The sequence below is a fragment of the Sceloporus undulatus genome, chromosome 6 (genome assembly GCF_019175285.1).
Source record: "Sceloporus undulatus isolate JIND9_A2432 ecotype Alabama chromosome 6, SceUnd_v1.1, whole genome shotgun sequence".
NCBI lineage: Eukaryota > Metazoa > Chordata > Lepidosauria > Squamata > Phrynosomatidae > Sceloporus > Sceloporus undulatus.
Window position 1 is genome coordinate 12509742 of NC_056527.1, and position 25184 is coordinate 12534925.

The 25184-nt window shown below is 39.4% G+C and overlaps 1 protein-coding gene across 3 annotated transcripts in view; it reads left to right on the top strand.

Annotated features, from left to right (window-relative positions):
• The first annotated feature begins 3366 nt into the window (after positions 1-3366).
• The window catches only part of UBE3C (ubiquitin protein ligase E3C), a 74638-nt gene continuing 52820 nt past the window's right edge, over positions 3367-25184 (top strand). For 2 of the 3 annotated variants that reach the window (XR_006104575.1, XM_042474243.1), the window contains exons 1-10: positions 3368-3749; positions 11124-11177; positions 14885-14959; positions 15947-16093; positions 17592-17707; positions 19154-19311; positions 20203-20356; positions 21328-21548; positions 22695-22843; positions 24378-24565. Coding sequence is in view for 2 of the 3 variants with exons in the window: in XM_042474243.1 (XP_042330177.1) it covers positions 3684-3749; positions 11124-11177; positions 14885-14959; positions 15947-16093; positions 17592-17707; positions 19154-19311; positions 20203-20356; positions 21328-21548; positions 22695-22843; positions 24378-24565 (1328 nt within the window). In the remaining variant the exon portion in view is untranslated. Of the gene's footprint in view, positions 3750-11123; positions 11178-14884; positions 14960-15946; positions 16094-17591; positions 17708-19153; positions 19312-20202; positions 20357-21327; positions 21549-22694; positions 22844-24377; positions 24566-25184 lie in introns of all 3 variants that reach the window. The other variant, XM_042474244.1, reaches the window with a different exon arrangement.

The window sequence follows — 25184 nt, forward strand, 5'->3', positions numbered from 1 at the left end:
TGACTACTGTGCACTATATTTCTTGCTATTTGATTTTTCTTTATGTTGAATGAAAATTTATGAAAACAATTAAACTTGTCACTAACCATCAGACTCTATGCCTGTAGTTTAAGTAACAGTAAGTCACGGATATAGTATTATAATGTTTACATATTATTTGCAGCCAGTGTTATATTACACTCATAAATTACCACTCAGTAGTCCATTAATTGCAATTCCTTCTCTCTGAAGAACACCAAGGAGTCCTGCAGCACCTCAAAGACATACACGTTTATTATAGCATTAACTTTTGTAGAATATAACCCACTTTATCAGATGCATGAATTGCTCCTAGGATAGGAGAATTTGTTTCTATTGCTGCCAAGGTCTCAGTGGCTATTTCAACAGCTGGCATAGGTGTCATAATGGTAATGAAATAGTAAAGAAATAATCCAGTTTAGACTGCTTTAACTGCCTTGGCTCACTGCTAGGGAATTCTGTGAACTACCAGTATGCTTTTGTGAGAGATTCAGCCTTCTCTATACAAGAGCTTTGGTGCCACAATAAACTATAATTCCCAGGATTTGCCAGCACCGAGCCAGGGCAGTTAAAGCGGTTTCAAATTGGATTATTTCTGCAATGTGTTTTGGACCTACCGTACATACTCGACTATAGGTCAACCTCATGTATAAGTTGAGGGCACGTTTTGGGCCCAAAATTATGGATTTTGTTATGACCCGTGGATAAGTCGAGGGGAAAACCTAAGGGGATATAGCAAAGGATCTAAAGGATGAAGCAAAGCAAAACAATGTCAAAGAACTTACAAAATTCCAGCAGACATTGCTCTTTGTGCTCACTCTTAAGGCTGGATGGATGAGAGAGTAGAGGGGGCCAGTGCTTCCAGGACAGATTATACTCTTGCTTATCACCAGGGGATGGTTCCTCCTTTTAAATAAGAGTTAAGATAGAGTACAGTACAGTTAACTCATAGATAAGTCGACTCAGTTTTTTTGGGTCAATTTTTAGACTTATACATGAGTAAACACAGTAGATTTAGATATTCCCTAGGACTGTCGTGGCAAACCTATGGCACGCATGCCAGAGATGGTACACAACGACATCTTTCAGGGCACGCGGAGGGCGGGGAAGAAGAGGAACAGACATGTGCCTGTTCCTCCTCTTCCTGACTGTCCCAGATCTTCAGTTGTCTCCAGAGAGGCAGCTGAAGGCCTGAGAGGGCAGGGGGAAGAAATCCTGCTCTGGAAGCCCTGCACACAGAAGGCAGAAGTCCCATCCCCGGCATTGGCTAACACTTGGTGCTGGAACACCTTTTAGTTTAGGCACTTGGTCCCTTAAAGGTTTGCCATGACTGCCTTAGGATTTAGGTGACACCTTAAGATTTAGGTGACACAAACATGTGTATATATATATATATATATATATATATATATATATATACAGTCGGCCCTTATTATACACAGATTTTTTATACACAGATTCAAGCATCCACGGTTTGAAAATGTTAAAAAAATTTATAAATTTCAAATATCAAACCTTGATTTTCCATTTTTTATAAGGGACACCATTTTGCTATGTCATTATATTTAATGGGACTTGAGTATACATGGATTTTTTTTTATCCATAGGGGATCTTGGAACCAAACCCCAGCGTATAACAAGGGTTCACTGTATACACACAGTGGGCCCTTTGTATACGTAAGGGATCCATTCTGGACCTCCGCGCATATGACAAAAAAAAAAAAAAAATGTGGGACCTCAAGTCCCGTTGATTCCTATGGGTGTGCGGGCCACTTTAATTCTCCAGGCTTGCCATGTGTGGAAGCTTAAATCCCCTTATGGTAAGCCCATCCATGGTGCGGGCGCACTGTATTCTGTATATATGTGTATCTGTACATGTATATATATATATATATATATGTGTGTGTGTGTGTGTGTGTGTGGTCTCCCCTTCAACACAGAGAAATGTAAGGTATTGCACTTAGGGCGGAAAAATAAAATGCACAGATATAGGATGGGGGACACCTGGCTGAATGAAACTTCGTGCGTAAGGGATATGGGAGTCCAAGTAGACCATAAACTGAACATAGAGTCAACAGTGCAATGCGGCAACTACCAGGGCCAATGCAATTTTAGGCTGCATCAATAGAAGTATAGTGTCTAGATCAAGAGAAGAAATAGCCCCCCTCTATTCTGCTCTGGTCAGGCCCCATCTGGAATACTGTGTCCAGTTCTGGGCACCACAATTCAAAAGAGCATGTCCAAAGGAGGGCGACTAAAATGGTGAAGGGTCTGGAAACCATGCCCTATGAGGAACGACTTAGGGAGCTGGGAATGTTTAACATGGAGAAGAGAAGGTTAAGAGGTGATATGATAGCCCTGTTGAAATACTTGAAGGGATGTCATATTGAGGAGGGAGCAAGCTTGTTTTCTGCTGCTCCAGAGACTAGAACGCAGAAGAATGGATGCAAGCTCCAGGAAAAGAAATTCCACCTCAACATTAGGAGGAACTTAGGGCTGTTCGACAGTGGAACACACTCCTTCCTTGGAGTGTAGTGGAGTCTCCTTCCTTAGAGATCTTTAAACAGAGGCTTTAAACATCTGTCAAGGATGCTTTGATTTGGATTTCCTGCATGGCAGGGTGTTGGACTGCATGGCCCTTGCGGTCTCTTCCAACTCTATGATTGTATATACATGTGTGTAAACATATGTATGTTTGTGTATATGTGTGGGTGTGTATATATATGTATATGTGTTTGTATGTGTATACAATACATGTGTGTGTGTTTATATATGTGTATGTATGTGTGTATATATGTGTGCGTTTGTGTATGTGCGCGTGCGTGCCTATGTATGTGTGTGTGCATATTTGTGTGTGTGTGTGTATATATATATACATACATACGCACACACACACACACATATATATAACATTTGTGTCACCTAAATCCTAAGGTCACCAAGGGAACCCCTACACACAGGCCCAAAACACACCGCAAAACTAATACGACGTTTATTTTCCTTCATATATATATATATATATATATATATATATACACACACACACACACACACACACTTCATATATGTAGAATTTGTGTCACCTAAATGCTAAGGTCACCTCAGGCATATCTAAAACACAGTGCAGAACTAACACGAGGCTTATTTTCCTTCATATATATATATATATATATATTACATTACACACAGATGTACTCTCTCTCTCTCTCTCTGTGTTTATGTGTGTGTATATATATATATATATATACTGTATACTGTATATATTTCCCGAATCTCTCTTTCTCCTCAGGCGCGCGCTCCCCAGACGGAGGAAGCGCGCATGCGCGGCCCCGTGCGGCGTCGGGAGCGCGCATAGGGAGCTGCAGTCGGCGGCCATTTTCTTCCAGGAACCGGCTGATTATTATTATTATTATCATCACCATCATCATTATCGCCCCTTCCCCGGCCCTCTCCTCCTCCTCCAGCCCTAAGCCAGGCCCGGGCCTGCTTTCCTTGCCCTGCCTTGCAGCTGGGTGTGGGTCAGGGGAGGAGTCCTTGGGGGCAGCCTGGGAAGCCTTCCTGGGGGCCCCCTTCCTTCTCTTGCCCCCATTTTGGCTGCTCCCTCTCCTTCTCTCTCTCTGTCTCTCTCTCTCGATGGCAGCAGGAGGGGAGCCCTGGTGAGGACCATGTTCAGCTTCGAAGGGGAGTTCAAGACCAGGCCCAAGGTCTCTCTTGGAGGAGCCAGCAAGAAGGTAAGCCCCCGCCCTTCCAACCCTGGCTCTCCTGTCCTGGCTTTTCTGGATCATTAACAACAACAACAACAACAACAGCAACAATAATAACCTTCCCCCCACCCTCCCCTGTTGCTGAACCCTCCCCTTTTGCACAGATGGTATGAGTAAGGTATAAAACACACTGGAGAAATAATCCAGTCTGAGACCTCTTTAACTGCCTTGGCTGAGTGCTAGGGAATCCCGGGAATTCCCAGGATTCCCCAGCCCTGAACCAAGGCAGCTAAAGAGGCCTCAGACTGGACTGTTTCTGACTCTCTCCAGCAACATCCTGGGATTTGTAGTTGGGTGCATCCGCACTGCAGAATCAGAGCAGTTTTGACACCACTTTACGGCTTTATCCTACAGGATCCTGGGATTTATAGTTGGGTGTTTCCACATGGCAGAATTACAGCACCACTGTATATGGGCCAGAACTCTGTCCTACAGCAGCCTGGGATTTGTAGTTGGGTGTGTCCACACTTCACAGTTAGAACAGTTTTGACACAACATTAGCGGCAATATCAATCTGGGATTTCTAGTTGTTGGATCCGCACCGTAGAATTAGAGCAGTTTTGACACCACTTGTATGGCCATGGCTCTATCCTACAGCATCCTGGGATTTGTAGTTTGGTGAGATACTCAGGAGTAGCAAAGCTCTTCTGAAATCTGGCCAAGAAAACCCCATGACAGGGCTGCCTCATTGCTGCTGTGTGCCTTCAAGTTGTTTCCGACTTACGACAACCCTATTGTGGGGTTTTCTTGGCAGGTTTCTTCAGGGTTTCCATTGCTGTCTTCTGAAGCTGAGAGAGTGTGACTTTCCAAAGGTTACCCAGTGGGTTTAGGGTCTCCATCGGTCGGAAAAGACTGGGAGGCACACAGCAGTAATAGCAACAAGAGGCGTTCAGCCTGGGTCTGTCAGAAAGTGCTGGTGCCTCACCAAACTACAGATCCCAGACTTCTGTAGAACAGAGCCATGGCAGGTCAAGGGGTGTCAAACTGCTTTAATGCTGCAGAGTGGATATACCCTGAGGTTGCCTCCGTGTGTTGTGTTGTTAAGAGAAGGGTGTTATTTTGCAAGCATTGGTTTGCAATGCATACTTCTGTGCGGTGGTTGCATTGAGCCAAAGATGGGGAAAGAGAAACTGAGATTTGATGCCAGCACATCCACTGAAACAAGGAGGCCGCCCTCTGCCTCCTCTCCCATATTTGTGTAGCTTCCTTGCAAATCCATGCAGCCTTGCAAAGTGTCTCCCTTATGATGTTGTCAGGTGTGTCACTGCCTACCAGCTTTGCATCCCATTGGCGAAAAATATAAATATGGGAGGAGAGAGACAAGGGCGATGAAGGAGAAGTTAAATAGGCCTGATTGCTGAGTTGGTGACTCAAGTGTAGTTGCAGAAGTTATTATACACAGGCATAGCTCAGTTAAAAAGGGTCCATAATCCTGAGAATTGTGGTTTGTAGTGGCACCACAGCTCTCTGACAGACAAGGCCAAAGGGCTCTCAAAACTACAGTTCCCAGAATTCCCTAGCATTGGGCCAGGACAGTTAAGGTGGTCTCAAACTGGATTATTTCTGCAGTTGTTTTGGACCAAGGCCTGTGAAGCTCAATTTACGCTGCAGAATCAATGCAGTTTGACACCGCTTTAACTGCTGTGGCTCAATGCTGTGTTTTTGTAGTTTTGGGAGATATTGCACCTTCTCTGTCGGAGAGTTCTGGTGCCACAACAAACTACAGACCCCACAATTCCATAGCATGGAGCCATGGCAATTTAAGCAGCATATGTGAGGCAGCACCTTGTTTTGCACCTGCCCCCTCCTTTTCATTCCTAAACAAATAACTTTTTACTGTTTAATTTAGACTATTTTAATTGGTTTTTAAAAATGTTTTAATGTGTTTTTATATTGTGAGCCGCCTTGAGTCCCTTTTGGGGAGAAAGGCAGGATAAAAATAGAATGAATAAATAAATAAATAAATAAATACCCTCAATTTAGCTGGAAGGCTGATTTTTTTTTAGGATGGTGAAGGAGGGCTGGAGTTAGACAGACTTTTGGTATCGGATTGCAGCAGTGTGTCTGTAGCACTATGCAATATAGCTTCAGCTGGGAAAGAATGGGATTCTACTGTAACCAGTTATCCTTGTGGGCTTACTGAGCATATATGAACACCAAAGCATACCTCCAGCATGTTTAAAAAAGCAGAGATCTGTAAGTATGGTCCAAAACACACTGCAGAAGTAATCTAGTTTGAGACTGCTTTAACCGCCCTGGGCTGGCTCAGTGCTAGGGAATCCTGGGAATTGTAGTTTGTTGTGGCACCAGAAAAAGCTAAATGTCTCACAAAACTACAATTCCCAGAAATCCCTAGCATTGAGTTAGGGCAGTTAAGGCCGTGTGTCTGCAGCACACTGAAATATTCTTAAGTACCTTAAATTAGAATATAATTAAATCCATCACCTTTATCAAGTAGCAGTGGAACACAGAGATTTAGGTACTCGAGAAAGTTGAGTACTCTTCAACTCATCCCTCCCAGAATTCCATAGCATTGAGCCACGGCAGTTAAAGCCAAACTGGATTACTTCTGCAGTGTGTTTTGGACCTATGACCACCAAAATGGAAACCATTAGGAAAATGGAGACTGGAGATAATGAAAGAATTATCCTTGGATACATTTTGGAAGAAACTCGGAGGTTCAGCATGTTTCTGTTTCAATTCACATGTGCATATTAGTTTAATAAAATCTTTGCTGACAGATGTTGAACTGCTTTTCTATTTTGGGGATGTAGAAACCTCTCCCTGTTCTTCCCATATTATTTTTACCTCGGGTACCAAATTTTCTGTTAAAGAAGTAATGTCCAGGAACACACCTACTTTGTTTACTGAGGTATACCTGTAATTTTTGAGGGAGGGATGAGTTTAAGAGTACCCAACTATCTTGAGTACCTAAATATCTGTGTTTCACTGCTACTTGATAAAGATGACTGATTTAATTATATTCCAATTTAACATATTTAAGAATATTCCAGACTGCATTTCCCAATTCAGGCTCTGAAAATCCTAGCAGGATAAATAAATGCCTTTTTAACAGCAACACAGCTTAACATCGTTTTGTTCACAACAACAGTGGAGTACATTTCTCATTTTCCAGCCATTCATGATGTTCTCTCCTTCTCTGAAAATCCCAGGCCAGGTCATCTAGGGAGACACTCCTTTCCATTTAGACTTGACTTATTTCATCTTTCTGACTTGCGTTGTTAAAAGAAGATTCTTTTCAGTACTGATGCTATACAGAGTAGCCCCCTGAAAATGTTGATGTATAATAGGATAGCCACCTATAGTTTCCATTTTTTTTAAATTTTAAAAGAAGAAGCATATACAGAGGGAACATAAATTATTATAACCTGTTTTTCCTGTGATCTGGATCAAGATTTTTAAAAACAAATATTGTGACTCAAGAGTGGCATAACTGAAACTTGGCCTCATTTCCAGTGTAATTTCTGCCCTCAGTTCACTTCCTTCCTTTATCCAGGTCACTGGTTCTCAGTTTCAGTTTATTGTGTATGCAGTGGGAGTAATAACGGATTTTTATACAGTACATATAAATAGAATTGCCATTTCTGACAATACAAATCCAGACTAGCACTGCTATGGCTCTATCTGCAATGCAGAAATAATGCAGTTTGACACCACTTTAATTGGCATGGCTTCATCCTATGGAATTCTGGGAAATATAGGTTGTTGTGGCACCAGAGTGCTCTGACAGAGAAGACTAAATACCTGTATTCCATGCCATTCAGCCATTTCAGTTAAAGCAGTGTCAGACTGCAGTATTTTTGCAGTGCAGATGCGGCCTATGTCTTTGAACACAAATAGAGTATTTCCTCATTTGGTTATGTTAAACATGAGTGCCTGTGTCTTTGCATATGACCCAAAAATAACAATGTGAATTAAACTCTTGAAATGTCCAGTCAGAGTTTTAATGAAATTGTTGTGAACCAAATTTGTACTATATCATTGAATTCTTTTTGATTTGGATGTTTTCTGTCCAGCCCTGTAGAATATTTGGGTTTTTTAAGGAAGATATTCTCTAATCTTCCATAAATGGCACATTATCCACATTGATATCCATTGTTGCCTAAGCCATGATTTCATGAATCAGGTGTAGACCAGAAATATACAAAGTACTATAAATGTAGTTGTTCAGCTGAATTATGGTAGTACTTTCTTTTTCTAATGACACATCTCTGATAGCTAAAAGCCATTTATGCTCATTAGATCACATATGTCGTATTACATTGTTTTGTACCTTAAAACAGAATAAATTTTGATATGTATGAAATTGTAACTGACAGAGCTTGTCCTGCCCTTTAGGATTATATTTGTAAGTGCTTTAGATCTCTTGACAGAAAATTATAAACACTAATAGTACCACTTAGAGACAGTACATCTTTGCTCAGAGAAGTGGGTTGTGATGGCATGTATCCCACTATGTTTTTGAAATGACTATTGGATTTTAAAGAACAAACAGTTGAAAAAAATAGTGAAATAATGTCAAGTTGATTTGTTAAGACTTCTGTATACTTACCTAAAGTTCCTAACTCCATTTTTTGCTTTCCACTGCAATGAATCTATGGAATGACTCTGGCTGCATCTGCACTGCAGAAACAATCCAGTTTGACACTGCCTTAATTGCCATGCTATGGATTGCTGGGAACTGTAGTTTTGTGAGATATTTAGCCTTCTCTGTCAGAGAGCTTTGGTGCCACAACAAACTACAAATGCCAGAATCCCATAGGATGGAGCCATGACAGCTAAGGTGGTGTCAAACTGGATTTTTTTCTGCAATGTGGATGCAGCCTGTGAAAGGTAAATAGATCTCAAGGACTGAATGGTAAAATACTGTCAAATATATTGGAATATTTATCATGCAATCCTATACACATCTGCTCAAAAGTAAGTTCACTTGAACTCAGTAGATCTTACTTTCAGGAAAGTAAGTTGTAGCCTAAAGCATTAACTTTGAGAATAACAAATAAGACAGTAATCAACAGGTTTTGTATTACTAGGTTTAGTAGAGGCAAACTGAACAATCATTATGAAAAAAATTACATTAATTTTTAAAAGAGCGTAATGTTTTATAGTGTAATGTATTATGCAGTGGCTCAAGTGGTTAAGATACTGACTCTGCTGATTACAAGATCAGCAAGTTGGTAGTTCGAGGCCCAGGTGCCACATGATGGGGTGAACTCCCATCACTAGTCCCAGCTCAGGGACGTAGCCAGGATTTTAGGAAGGGGGGGGGTCCAGACTAAGTGCCACCATTATAATGGGGCTTGGGTGCGGTGGCGCAGCAGCACACACCATTCATTTTTCTAATGGAAGGGGGGGGGTCCGGACCCCAAGATCCCCCCCCTGGCTACGTCCCTACGTCCCTGCCCAGCTTCTGCCAGCCTAGCAGTTCGAAAGCATGCAGATGCAAGTAGTACAACTCTGGTGGGAAGGTAAACAGCGTTTTGTGCAATTATGCTGGCCCCATAATCACAGAGTAGTCTCTGACAATGCTAGCTCTTTGGTTTAGTAATGGAGATGAGTACCACTTCCTATGGATAGACACGATTTGATAATCTTGTCAATGGGAAATACCTTTACCTTTAATGTATTACAGTTGCCCCTCCGTTTTTGCAGGGGATCACTTCTGGATGCCCCCCCCCCATGAAAACAGAAATCTGCAAATATTGGTGCACACCCCATTTTAAGTTCCTCCGTTTGCCCCTCATGAGTAAGTGAGGGATGCAGATTCAAAGTCCACGGAAACGGAGGGACCACTGTTTTTATTTTTACTACATTTCTATCATGCCCTTTCCCCAACAGTTCTAAGCATACATAGTTTTCTATTGTATTCTTGTATTCTTACAATAACCCCATGAAGAGGATTGAGTGTGTGTGTGTCTGAGAGATTTACTGAACATTGCCTGATGAGCCTCATGGCTGTGTGATGACTTTTAAGTGAGTCTCTCTCCAACTTTAGCCTGAAGCGCTACCCATTAGATTGGATAGTGGGCAGTTTCTTGAGGTTAGGGGTCTTTATTGATAGTCTTGCAACTCTCAGAGACAACACCATCCCTCTGCCACCTGTGGTTGTGGGTGGCCATCCTTTCAGTTGCTGTTGAAAGTCAGTGGAGACTACAGAAATTTTATGGTACAGTGCAGTGGTCCTCCAGCACAACTCCAGTTGTTGAACACGGAGCTGTACTTGATGACCTAGACATTACTAGAGAAAACACTTTTCTAGGCATTTTTAGGTCCTTTAGCATGAATCAGTGGGCAAATTCTGGCAGATGTTGGCCATGGAGTTGTACTGGAGGATTTAGAGATTCCTAGAGAAGTGTTTTGTCAGGTAAAAAAACCCTGCTCTTTTTATTTGCAGTTTTTCCATTTTCATGAGGGTCCTGTGCCCCAACCCTCGTGAATGTTGAAGGCCCACTGTAATTGTAAAAATAAATGTGTCAAAATATGCTTACATAGTAGAAGTACTTTGTCACTGTGTCTTAAATGTAGTGGCTGGTGCCAATTAGAGTAGATTTATTGAAATTATTACAGATTGGTAAATCAACATTTGTGTAAATCCTGTTGATCTGATTAGTTTTAGTTGGGACTAGCAGTTGAATTTAAGCCCTTATGATTTCTATCCCTTTAAATATGTCTGCATGACTGGTGCAGCAAAAGTAATGACATTCCCTGTTTCAGGGGTTTGTGAACTTGGGGAAGTGGGACTCTGTTACGGGTATCATGTTTTTTCCTCGTAAAAGTGACGTTCATTTATGCATATAGAAGTATTAAGTAATTGAATATGCCACTAGGGCAGGGCAGTTTAAACCAAGTAAGGAGGAAACAGACTGAAACAAAGGGGCGGCTTGAAGCTGCCCCCGCCCAAGATGCCTCAGGACAACGACAGTGACACAGTGCGGTCCCCAGGGCACCCTCTGACACAGGCCCAAATTGAATTTGAAAAAAACCACTCCTTTTTGGGCTGGGTTTCCATGGCGCATGCGTCATCTAATTACCACACCCCCAAGCTGCATGGAAGCTGGCTTTTTCAGATCCAATGGCTCTGTTTTAAATGGCAACAAAGAAATCATTTTATACTTGTAATGAAGAAGCTGAATTGGGGGGGGGGAATTGGCTTACAGTTGTAAACCACTTAGAGACTGCTTAGTTCAGTATGAAGTGGTATATAAATGAAGCTGCTATTGCTGATAGGCTGTGTATAATTTACTTTGAGAAAAAGAGTCGTATTTATTTTGATCCAAAACATTTGTTCACTTAGATACACTACCTTGTGTTCTGTTCCAGGAGGAAAAAGCATCTCTTTTACATCGTACACAGGAGGAGAGACGGAAGCGAGAGGTATGATATAAGTAGAGCTTTATAGAACAAATCTTACCAGTTGACATTCATTCTGCATGAGAAAAATTCAAATAAGAAACTTGTCTGAATGGAAAAGCATAGGAAGGATCTGAAACTAACATTAAATCATAGTTTCAGATCCTGGTTAGACTAAAAACATGGATAGCATCAACTGTGGGTAAAGTTAATTCTGATATTTCACAACCACAACTTCGCTTAGATAAGCAGCTGCCTTCATAGACTGCTGTTGTTGCTGACTGGTAGTTGTTCTTTAACATCTCAGTCAACCCTGCCCTTGAGATGCTAGGGTCTGAACCCAGTTTCTTTAGTGTACAAAGCATGTGTTCTCCTACTGAGCTACAGATGTCCAGTCTGCTTCAGCTCAAGCAAACTACTAGGATCAGGCTGTGGAGCTTGATAAATCAATTTGGTTGTTTCTCTTATCAACCTGATGGATTCCTGTATTCATACTTAACTGATTCCTTAAAGGCAAAAATAGTAGAGTTTCTTTAGTTAATATGATTTTGGACAAAATTCCTATTTGGTTTGCATGCTTTGTGCAAATATGATATTTTATTTTTTTTGCTGTGATTTCTATTCATTGGGAGAAAAATTAGTTACAGCGCTGATTCATACAGTTTGCCTACTAGGGTAGAATGTACCATGTCAGTATTTTCAAGAGTTGTTGAATTATCCTTTGTGATGGTTAACTGTCAGATGCAGTCACTTGAAGTACTGACTACAGTTGAGTTTGTATATGTGTTTACTTGTGGATTCAGTGATTGTGGGTTTTTTTTGCTTGCTCTTCATGAACATTGTACCAACATCACTGCCATTGTAATTTGATTAAATATAACCATGGATTTTCTTTGTGCATGAGACCTAAACAAAAGTGATTACTAAATAATTTGCTAGGGAGTTGCTTGTAAGGCTGGGATACAGAAAAATGCACCATGACAAAGTACTGTATGTGTGTAGGAATGTATCCTGTTATGTAGATACACTTTTGAAGATGCAGCATATCAGACAAAAGCAGGTGCAGCATTTAAATATGAATGTAGGTCAACTGCATTGACCTCAGGTGTCAAATAATTGCAGTTATGGATCAATTGCAGTTATAGGCCACTAATTGGCAGTGATCTGTTCTTGCATAAAATCGGTGCCTAAAAAGCAAAACATCACTGTTGCTTGCTGTAATTTAGTTGTGTAATATGGAAAATGAACAATTGCCTCTGAGACTGTTGACTTCTTTCTTTTTAATAACAGCCCAAACTAACCAACAGCTCTCTATTTTGGAGTTTGCTTTTTTGGTTCCATTTGGTCTCCTTTTCTCATTTGCTTTTAGATTATTTTCTCATTAAGTTCCTTATTTCTCATGTATGCAACTCTTTTCTTCACTTAACTCTCTTAAGCAGATTCAGTCACAGTAGTACATACAAATGTGAATTCTCCCACAAGAAATCTGGTCTTTATTTTTAAAGCAACATATATTGTATGTATCTCTGCATTATATATTCCACCACTGTTAAGTGTGTGGATAGTTTAGCCATTTCTAGTCAAAATTCTGAATTATTTACTGACACTATTTACTGAATAATGGAGACTTGGACAAGAAATGTTGTATTGTATAGATTGAGGAATTAGTGCAATCACAGACACAAGATAATAATTCAAACAGACACAACATACAGAGCCAAAACAGAAATGGGATAGTGAAGTTTTAGGGGTCTGCAGGGGGATTATAATTACCTGTCCAATGAGAAGACCACTGAAAGCTGGAGCGGCTCAGACTGGGAGGTCTGAGGATGACACGAGCCCAAAACAGATGAGCTGAGAAAGTGGTCTGTGGATGCATTGGCGCAATTTGCTCCAGGGCTGTGGCAACTGCACACTCCCAGCCCCAATCTGGGCCACCACCACAGTTTTGAACTGGGCCTGCAAAAGGAGCAGTATTTTACTCCTCCTTTTGGCCCAGTTATTTGCTGCTGATGCAGATCCAGCGCGGTTTCCTGCTACATTTGGGGCATACATCTAAATGCTATGCCCCAAACATGGCGAGAAACCATGTCATTTGACCTATCTATTTTAGGCCACAGAATATACACTCTGTGTGTGTGTGTGTGTGTGCTGGCTGTGTGCACAGTGGTTAGGTTTTGAAACCATATTTATACCATAAGATTGGCCCTAAGCGATAGGCTGTCTGGACAGGTGACAAAGGCTGAATGTCTTTTCCCAGGAATCGGACAGTGTGATTCTGGACTTAAATTGATGGCTTTAATTTAAGTATGACAGGATTGGATCGGGATATCCTTGAGATTGAATGGATGGAGAATTTTGGCTGGGGACACAACAGGGGGTAGGCAAGAAAGATTGGCTTACTGCTTTGGGTATGAAGAGATCCTTTGTCTTGAGTTTCAAGAGGAAATGCAGCTTACTTGGGAGGAAGGAACATTTAATATTTGCTGGTCTTGTTTACTTGGATGTCCACATGACACATTCCGTTTTTCCTGGGATCCTGACCTAGATCATCAGTCTCTCAAAAAACATGCTATCACCGATACGAGACAGGGAAATATAAGGACCTCAAAATACAGTGGGGGGTACGCTGGGGTGCTTAACACATGGACTTTCGTAGACAAATCTTTCCCATGAACTTGAGGACATAGACTCAAGTCTATGAAAACTCATACTGCTAGGTTCTTTCTTTCAGTAGTTTCAAAGGTGCATATTAGGTACAGATATGTAAACTTACAGATCCATAACTAATCTGTATTCTTGAACACTACATAGTCGCAGACTATTGTCATGATTATGCCCTCCCAGACTTACTCTACAAGGCAGCTGCTGCACTAGGACATGGAGATCCATTCAGCTGGCGATTAGGGTGGTGGAGGAGAATGTTTCTACCCCTCCCACCACCCAGCGAGGGTGAGACAACCTGAAGTAGGACCCCTTTCTCAAGTCCTCACTGGCTGCTGGGAGGTAAAGGAAACATTGTCTTTATGTGCCCCAATTGCCAACAGAATAGCAATTCTGTTCAGTCTGGAAGTTGCCTGGTAAAGTGGCGGGGGGGGGGGGGGTATGTCAGGAAATACTACTCATTTATGCATATGTAACTAAGTAGGCAATTTAGAATTCTGGTCTTAGGTTTGTTTTCTTTTAAGAAAAGAAAATTTCTAATTATGATGTATTGTGCAAGAAATACTAGATCATGTTAGAGTTTTTGAATATACGTATGACAAGAGCCCTGGTAGTAGCAAGAGAGAGGGATAGTGTAATATCTAAGAAAGCCATCTGCTTTTAATGGTTAGCAAGATTATGTATTTGTCACAGCACAGAGAAATTTGGTATATAAATAAAGTTTCTTGGTGTGTGTGTGTGAGAGAGAGAAAGAGAGATATTTTATTTCAGTTTTAGTTCTGTCTGGCTACTGCATGGTATTGACTAGTATAAATGCAGGTTATTTGGAAGTCCCAGCCCGTATCTGCCACAAAACTTGCCACCGATATTGCTTTGCAATACTGTACCAACAAAGAAATTAAATAAATTTATTTTTGATAACATCAGTTTAATCAGTGAATTCATAAATAGATTTCTTGTTACTGCAGATGGTTTCCTTGGATATTACATTATCATTCAAGTTACTGCCTTGTGCTGTTAACTACAATGCAGCAAATTTTATTTTGACCTATGTCTTGTCTCCTTAGGAAGAAAGGAGAAGACTGAAAAATGCAATAATCATCCAGTCCTTTGTTCGAGGGTACAGGGACAGAAAACACCAAGTAGGCACTTTTTACATGATTGACTTTTCTTAATTGCTTTTGAATTTGCACAGTGGATTACAATAAGATCGACCTGACAGTTGCTGCTGTCACTATTCCAGCCTTCCTTCCATTGGGCAAGATATTGGCTAAGATCCAGCATTTGTTATAAGTGTGCAAAAAATTAAATTCTGCCTTGAAACATATTGTAATGGATGCTCAAAAGGTGTTGCTGTAGAAAAAGGGGGAAATATGTAGTAGCCATATGGCAAACTGTGAAAGAAGTGACACATTTATTTATTTATTTCAAGGATTTATATCCCTCCTTTCTCCCACAATGGGATTCACACAAGGTGCTCTGTCTTCTTGAGCAAACTCCCGTTCCATATCTTGTGGTCTGATTCAATAGGTTACAGTTTTGGACAGGAAAATTAATGTTTCTGATTCCACCTGTCACCCATTTTATTTTTAAAGACTTGTTCTGGTTAACAATTCAGGAAGAACCTGTGATAACCTGCTAAACAAGACAGTGAGTTGAAATATAAAAATACTATAATCAAATTCTACAGTGCTGTGTGCCTGCGCCACACGCGGACACATTATACGCAGCTTCCTGCTTACGCGGAAGCCATGCAACAATATAAACAATGGTGTGCGCGCCCCATTGTTTCCTATGAGGCGTGAGCATACGTGGATTTTCCCTTACGCGGGGTGGGGGGGGGCGGAACGGATCTCCCGCATAAGGAGAGGGCCCACTGTATATATCAAGCTTTACCCAATTTCTTACTTGGATTGTAACTCCTCAAATTACATGTGATCCTCCTTATACATGTTGCTTTGTTGCATGATTTTGGGAACAGGTTTTATGGGTGCTTGGTGGAGGCGATGTCAGGTTCACAGGTATCCAAGTGGTCATGAGAGAATTCCACATTTATCCCTTTAGGCTCTGGTGTGTGCAAAAATGCATGCAGTATTTTAATTTGGAACATTTTTCCTCTTTATTTCAAGTATGCCATTCAGAGAAGTGAATTTGATCGCTATGCTAATTTAGCACAATCCGGAGGAAGTTTCTCCATTGCCAACGGAGCAAATCTAACTCTCTTAGTTCGTCAACTTCTATTCTTCTATAGGCACAATGAGGATTCAAAACGTTTGGTAAGTACTGGGATTTGCTAAGCAGTTGCTTTCAATGTCTTGAATATTTTTACTAACTTAATTTTTAGTTTAATAACATCAAAAACCCATCAAACAGTGACACCATAATTGGGCCAACCAAAATGCACCATATATATATTGCAAGTTGATACATGCTGATTAATTTTTAATTGTTTCAGTAATCAGTATGTACTGCAGGTAATGTTTGTTTTTCACAAAGTTCTTATTGAATGAGGTAGCTTTTCAGTGAAGGGATGCTTTCTTTATAGTGTAATGTACCGTATTTTCCGGTGTATAAGACGACTAGGTGTATAAGACGACCCCCAACTTTTCCAGTTAAAATATAGAGTTTGGATATACTCTCCGTATAAGACTACCCCTCTTCCAACACACACCAAATAAAAATTAAAAAAACATCAGGTTTGATTTCAATATAGTAATTTTAATTCAAATGCTTATGGCATGCAGGTACCTAGCAGGAAAACTTGTTGTATACAAAGTCTGCTTTGATTGGTCAGCTCTCCCTGTCTGCCCAGCCCTCTCTGTCTCCAAGATTTTCTTCTACCGTACTTGTACAGCGCTGCCCTTGCTGCTTTCATACGGTCACCACATATGGAGAGTATGCGGCCGCGGCCGTTTTTGAGCTTCCCCCACCATATGCGGCAACCGTAGATTCTCCAGTCCGGCTCGGAAGTTTCAGCCCTATAAGACAACACCCGGCGTATAAGACGATCCCCGACTTTTGAGAAAATTTTCCTGGGTTAAAAAGTAGTCTTATACGCCAGAAAATACAGTAAATGCATTCTGAAGGTTGGTGGCGTGATTCATGGTAACCATCAGTTGCCTGTTGGGGCTATTATTTGGGATTGTGCCTTCCTTCTTTCTTACACACTTCTGGTTTTCCTCACCCTCTTCCTGTAGGCCTACCATTAACCAACTGTGGTCTGTTCAGTTTGGTTCTTTCATCTGAATCGAGAAGCAAGAGATGGAATTATATAGTGTCCAAGGAGAATGTGTAGGGAATATGTGCTCCTTAGCCTGGGCGCTAAAAGCCAAAAGCCAAATAATTATTTATGGTCTTTATTTTCTGGTCTTTATAATCTGAAACCCATGTCTTTCCTTATGAGTGAGCCATATTGCTAATTAAGACTTTCATATTCTCCTTTGGGAGTGCTGTATGTATGTTTATTTCTTGTAGATGTAGATTTGGCTCTTGTTTGGTTGTTTTTTTTCCTTTTAATTTTAAGGTAAACTTAAATTTCTGGAGAAATTTCTTCAGTATTTCTGGCAAAGTGACAGATCTCTCTCAGTTGCATTTTCAGATTGTTTAACACCATGTTGTGAAGGGAAGGGGAGGAATCAGGTTTTGCCTTTATTTAATATTGTTTTTATTATATGGATTTAGCATTAAGTCATTTTGTTGTTCAGGCTGCAAAAAGCAGGAATATTTATAAAGTATTTTAAAATTTGTATCTGATATTTTCCCCCTTCCCTCCAGATATGGATATGTCAGAACTTGATTAAACATAATTCTCAGTTTGTGAAGCAGCTTGAAGGCCCTGACAAGCTTACATGCCTATTCCAGATAAAAAGACTGCTGGGCTTATGCTGCAGGTAAAAAACAAATGCAGAAAACCAATCTAAAATTGGTTGATTGCAGAATACTGTATGTTCTTTTAGCTTGTTTGATTTGCTTAAGGCTGTAGATCTGTATTCAGAATGTTAAATGGCTTGAAGATGTTAGCCCACAGAAGCTATATGGGAAAAAGCAGAACATCAGGGGGTTGATTATTGGATTTGAAGCAACAGTAATTACGGTGAGCTCTCAATATCCCATGGCCCATTGCTTTCAATGGGGGTGTGCATGTTGAAATCAGTGGGACCTGATATCCTGTGTTTTTCCTCATCAGTGGGAGTGGGGGTCTGGAATAGATTCCTGATGAATATGAATGGTGAACAGTAGTTATTCTTTGTTTTGGTAAGAGATGACTTGTTAGCATTATTAATTCCTTTGATAATTAAATCAGTAAGGGTAGGCTAGTGCAGATCATAACTAGTCTACATCCTTTTTGTATTCATGGTTGCTGTGACCAGCTTATCATTTGGCGGCCACCTTTCTGATGAAGAGCTCCCCTATACCTATCAAGGCTAGTCCTCAGACAGCAGACACACATTGGTTTGGTAGAAACTGCCAGAATTGGAACTCTGTTGGTATACTTTTGATAACACATGCCATGCAGAGTAGGGCTATGAGGAAGGACATTATTCATCACTTATCATTTAAAGAGTGGTATGTTATTTTCAAAAATACACTTAAAATATGAAATGGTCTGAAATTGTGCAACTGGGGGGCAAAACAGACCACCCCAAAACAGTGGATTGGGGCCGCTGCACAACTGCATGCTGTGGCGCTGCAGCAGTTGCATGCCACAGCCCCAATCCATCACAGAGATGGCCCAAATAGGAATGGAGAAGATCTGCTCCTATTTGGGCCAGCAAAAAGCTGGCTTTTCTGGCCCCGCTGCAGCCCCAAGCCAGTTCCCAGTGCTCTGGTGGCGTGTAAATGCCACATGCCCAGAGCGTCGTGAAGCTGGCCATGCCTGGTCAGTGAGGGTAGTTTCTGGGTGGCTTGGGAGCATGCGGTGTGAAAATGCTGCACTCCCAAGCCGCTTGGAAGGTGGTGCAAAGGGGCAGTTTGTTTTGCCCCATATCCTCTAAAACAATGTTTAAGAGCGCAAGTAAATGCTCTTTGTTATGTTGAATGTCACAGTGTCACAAAGCAGGTAATTACTTGAAAAAAGATAATGTCATAAACTGTGAGGTGTTACCTCCATGCTGCCCATATTCCCCATAGTGCTGGTACTGATATATCTGTGGTAGGAAGAAAACTCCCACATTTCAATTACAAAACATTAACTATGATTAGCGGTCAGATTTTACTTTTTCTTTACCACGCTGAAGTCTGAAATTTCATTTTGCTGTCCATAAGTGAGAATTATATTTCTAACAGAGAGGAAAAAACACTGTATCATTTGAGTAACAGTTTTCATTTTGTCTTAGATTGCTACAAAACTGCAATGATGACAGTCTGAATGTTGCACTTCCTATGAGGATGCTTGAAGTATTTTCATCTGAGAATACCTATTTACCCGTTTTACAAGATGTTAACAAGGTAGCATCAGTAATTGAACAAATCTTGCACTACGTGATTCAAAAAGGTTAGTGTAATTTTTGTCATTTTGCAAGCCAATAATTTAATAGCAATAGCAAGTACATTTCTGTACTGCTTATCAGTGCATTTAAATACTCCCTAAACAGGTTACAGTGTGTAAACTAATTGCCCCCAACAAGCTGGGTACTAATTATAGCGACCTATGGAAGGATGCAAGGCTGAGTGGCCCCAGAGCCCTTGGCTAGAATTGAACTCACAACCTTGTTGTTTGTGAGTGGCTCCAGTACTTGCATTTAACCACTACACCACTGTGTAACTCCCACAAGCTATATTTTTGAGCTTCATTTAGAATTATATTTGTGGATATTAGAATAATGTTTAAATGTGAATAATTTCCCATATGTTTTGGAATATGCTGCATCTTAATAAGCTGACATGTTTTCATAGTAATTGTACCACTTATCTCTTGTATACAAAACATTTAAAAATAATTCCTTCTACCTTTTCCCCACTTGTAATTTTGGTTGTTCAAGTTATTTTTTTTTATCATTAGCAGTCCAAAAAGTATATTTATTTAAGAATGGCATACACACACACACACACACACACATATATTTAAAATATATATTTGACACTAGAAAATGTAAAATCCTTTTGTTCGGTTAATTTTGTTTATGTGTGTGATTATGAAATCATGGATACCTAATGAAGTTCCATAATGCCACAAAACACTAAACTTGGTAGGTAGTGCTTAAAGGCCATTATATTTAAATATACATTTGACAAAGCTGAGGCCAAAATCTAGTCTTGCTATAAGATTATTATGTTCACTGTAATAGATGATGTGCCAGTTGTTCTGAAATATGTTAAAATGTTTATTACTTAAATGTATGACTTAAAGTAGACATGAATGTTTGAACTGTATATTTTTTTTCAGGATACTACAGATCTCTTTATCTGCTTATAAATAACAAACTTCCATCAAGTATTGAGTATTCTGATGTCTCTCGGGTTCCTATTGCAAAAATATTGTTAGAGAATGTTTTGAAGCCATTGCACTTTAATTATCTCTCCTGTCCTGAAGATGCCAGGTAAGTGTCTGTAAAACATTATTTGTGCATTATTTGGCTCATACTAGCTTATTGTGTTTGCTTACTTTAGTGATTTACAGATGGTAAAAGAGAAATACAACATTCTGTATGATTACTACATCAGCTTTTATAGTGATTTCTGGTCTTAGGACAATTCACTGTGTTTCTGTGAATTCGTTTAGCTAAAGAAAAAGAGAAATAATAGTGGCTGCTCACAGATTTAGAGCTGCCTTCTGAGGGGGCCTAAATCTTGGCCTTCTGTTAGCAAGACTTTTCTGTTTAGCAGATCTCCAGCAACACATTGACTAACATGGGCAGAGCTGGCCTTTTTAATATTTAAATTGTATTTATTACTTCTAAAGACTCTTAAACTCTTTAGAATTCAAAGGCATAGTCATGTTAATCTGGAAAACCAGTATGCAGAGGGATCTTGTAGCTCCTTTGAGATGAACTGAATGAAAGAAACTGGTAGCATGAGATTTCTAGACTTGAGTCTACTTCTTCAGATGCGTAGAGTGGAGAGTCCAATAACAGACCTGTATAGGCAGGCTGTGTGAGATAATAGCAATAGAAATGTCAAATGTTAAACTGTTGTAGTTTGTTTTTACTGGTATCACCATTTTATATTTTAATATGTATAATTAATTATATGCTATTATGTATAATTTACTAAAAGGATTTTTTTTACTAGTAGCTGTTTTTTAATTACATTAAAACCTACTTCACATCTCCCAGAAAACAAAGGAGAAGATTAGAATTCAAATTTAAATAAATGGGTAGGTTTTGACTATGAAGAATCCAAGCAGTAGGGTACGTCTAACAGAGAATGAATGAAATCTAGTTTGATGTATTTTTAAAATGATGAGTGAAATATATATTCAATACCCGTGAATTGATTGTATTGTAAATGTACTAGTGTAGAGTTGTGCTGACATTTTCTGTAAAAGGAATCCTTTTTTTACCTGCTACAGGCAACAGATCTTTGCTGCTTTTACAGATGAGTTTCTGGCAGCACCTTTTACAGACCAGATATTCCATTTCATCATTCCAGCGCTTGCAGATGTGCAGACTTGTTTCCCTTATGAACTTTTTCTGAATGCACTATTGTTAACAGAAAGCAGGCGCTCAAGGAAAAGTGAGAGAGCTCCTTGGCTTTTTTACTTCGTCCTGACAGCTGGTGAAACATACTTAGGTAAACAATATATATTTAATAGGTTTTTAAATATCACTTCGATGTACAGTCTTCCCTCCATTCTTGTGGACTTGGGATACGCGTCCCTTTATTATCTGTGGGAGGAGAATTCAGGGGATTAAAATGGGGTGCCTGTGGTGCACACCCACAAACCCCTGTGGTGTGTGCTGTTATGCCCCCGCGGGGACGCGCCTCCATTCAAACCAATAGGGCTTGAATATGCACAGTTTTCCGTTTTCACAGGTGTGTGTGTCTGGAATGGATCCCCCGCGAAAACAGAGGGAGGACTGTATATTGGGCTTTAGGCAATCAAGTTAGCATCTTATCATGAAATGTGATTCCTGTTATGTTTGCATTTTGCCCATGTTTCAAAGGTCTCAAGGCAGTTTATATGGAACTTATCCTTATATTTAATGGAGAGATGGTGGGCTAGTTTAAGGTCATGCACAGAGCTTTCAACTTTAAATGGAATGAAAATGCAGGCTGTCTCAATTTTTAGCCCATTTCCCCCTGATTTATGCTATAACAGGAAGATTGCAAACCAGAAGACTTCACTGGTTGACTCTGTACTTGTTTAGTACAGCCCATAGTGATAATGACTTTTACTGTATTATATTTCCATTGATGAAATGTATCTTCTGATTTCTGAGACCAATATTGTTTTTTATTGTTATTATCAATAATGAGGTGATGAAACGTTTTTAAAAGATAGCTTTAGTGTTATAAGTTTAAAAACTGAGTGTGCCATGCATCCTATGAATCATATTTGTTCTACTGTTCCTGCATCTATTGTCATATGTATATATCAAGCAGGATATCAACAGAGGACTGAATCTAGGGTAAATTGGTTGCATTGAAATGATTGGAGTTTGAGCCAAGCTACCAAGAATTTGTCCCAATAATTTCACTGGTTTCTAATGTTAGGTAATGTAATATGGATCCAAAACACATATCCTGTGTATTAGAAAGCAACTGGATTCTTTATTGTGTAGTTTGGAATGTTATGTTGAATGTTAGAATTGTTCATTCTCTCAAAAATAAAAGATTATTTAAAATAGCAAATCATAGAAAAGTGATTCATAAGTTATTGTTGTCAACACTGTATTTATTTAGTTCAACACTGTATTTATTTATTTATTTTTCTAGGATCTCTTTCTGAAGAAGGGCTACTAGTGTATTTGAGGGTACTTCAGACATTTCTTTCTCAGTTACCCGTATCTACATCAGGTACAGATTGTCAGGATTCAACTAGTGACTCTGAAGATGAAGAAATTAGTAAGACAACTTCCATGCCTGTGAGTATTTATATATTTCTACTTACTAGGACTCTATACCCTTGCAAAGTGAAATATGAAAAAAATTGAGAGACAGGGTAACATTTTGGAGGTGATCACAGCTTCTCTCAGCAGTTTCATATAGATTTTAAAAACTCTTTTAGATATAATAGAACCATGTGTTACTCTGTAAACTGAAAGCTGTGAGGCAGAGCCAAATTCTCCAATAGCATCTTCTGAAATATCCATTTAGGAAGTAGATCACTCATGTGAACTATGCCCTCATAGTCAGACATCTAGGATAGGTGGATACAATACAGTGGTCAAATGCTAATGAGAGGTCTTGGTACACATCACCTGTCAGGGTGGCCAAGATTGTTGTTATACAGAGTCCAGAATGGAACGCAACATTTTAAAGAGAACAGAGATCATGTCCTCTCTCAAGCAGAGTTTTAATTCCAGGTCTTCAAATGTGTCCTGAATCCTTTTACTATTTTCAGTCTCTTGAAGAAATTCTGTAATGGCAACAACCAAGTTGAAGCAAGCATTCTTTGTTATAACCCTGCATTTTTGGACAGTGAAATATATTAGCCTAGACCCTTAATTTAGGTTTACTTTGGTCCTGTTCACAGGTGGTCTGTTTACAGGTTTTTTTGTATTCAGTAGAAACCACAAAAGTTTAATACTGTGTGTTTGAATAGTGTAGATACAGGCTTCACCACCCAGTTTTCAGGTATTTTGTTACAGGCTGCTTACAAAAGGTTTTTTATATAGGCTAGGCATGCGAGCTGCAGTCAAGTAGAACATTACACAGGTGGCTACATAATGTACTATGATTTATTATGAAAGAGAATGGAATTCTAATGAGGGCAAAGCATTTTATGGCTGTTCAGAAAGATAATCAGTGAGGCTGTATATAAAAGCCCTACTCTTCTTTGAATGGATTTATAAATAGAAATTCTGGTTTGTCAATTTCAAGTAATGAAAAAATATTAATGCTGCTGGGTTTGACATCAGAAGTTGCAATTAGACATATGATAGTAGGCACCTATTATTATTTTTTTTACAATAAATTGGTCAGGAATAGTGTTTCAGGTTTAATATCTTCTTTAACAGTATATGAAATCTGAGAATTCTTAATCATGATAAATACCATTGTCTTTTGTAGGCTTTCTCAGAAGTATCTCCCATTGAGAGATACTTACTCCTTGTGAATAGTGAGGCTTACTCCTAGATAAAAGTGTGCAGGCTTCCAGTCTTAGATTTTAAAAAATATCATTTCAGAAAACTTTCATTGTAAATACACAAATTAAGATAGACATATGATGCCTGCTAATATTGGAGACATAAAACCTTATTGTTTTTGTATCATCATGTACTATTTTTAAAAAATGTTTAAGGATATAGACTTAAGCCATTGGAAATTTGTTTGAATTCACAAGGCTTGAAACTGAAATGCTTAATGAAAAATTTAAAGTCCATGGTAAAATATTTTTCAGTAATTAACTAATTTTGTAATTATTTTTGAAATGTACAACCTCTTTTTCTCTTACAGGGGGATGGAAGAATATCAGTCCAGTATATAACAGATGAATGTCTTTCAAAGTTGGATACTAAACAGCAGACAAACACTCTGTTAAATATGGTTTGGAGAGATTCAGCTAGTGAAGAAGTCTTTACTCTAATGGCTTCTATCTGCCACACACTAATGGTGCAGCACCGAATGATGGTGCCAAAAGTCAGGCAAGTGTAAAAGTTTTGTGCATTTTGCACACCATCTATCATGTCAATGCTAAAGGACATTGGAGGTTAAGTCAAAAATATGTATGGTGCTTTGTTAGTGATGACTGGCTGGTTATACTGGTATATGTAAACCACCCAGTTTTATTTAGGAATTTATATTACAGCCAGGAATCATGAAGGTGTCCAGATATATGGACTGCATCTCTCAGCATTCTTCACCATTGGCTATGTCAGCTACAGTGGCTGGGACTATAGAACAACATTTGGTGAACCACGTGATTCCCTTTTCTTGATTTAATAGCCTTCTTGTCTATGTTGGCTAAACTAATTCTTTTCTTACATCAGAAGCCATAGACTGCACCTGTTTATCCCAAACTGTCCAAACCATTTGTGTAACAGTGGTAGTGAAGTTTATCTCACTATCTGTTTATAATGAATTGTATTACTGACATATAATAGACAAGTGCATACCTCTTAGATTAAGTCTTTCCTTGGTTTCTTTAGAATGGTCTGTTTGTATTCATGTAAAATCGTAGTGCTACAGACTTCCCAAAAATTTCAAGTTACATTTTTTATTATAGAGGGGAAGATGGAGATTTATAGGTACAGTGGTACCTCG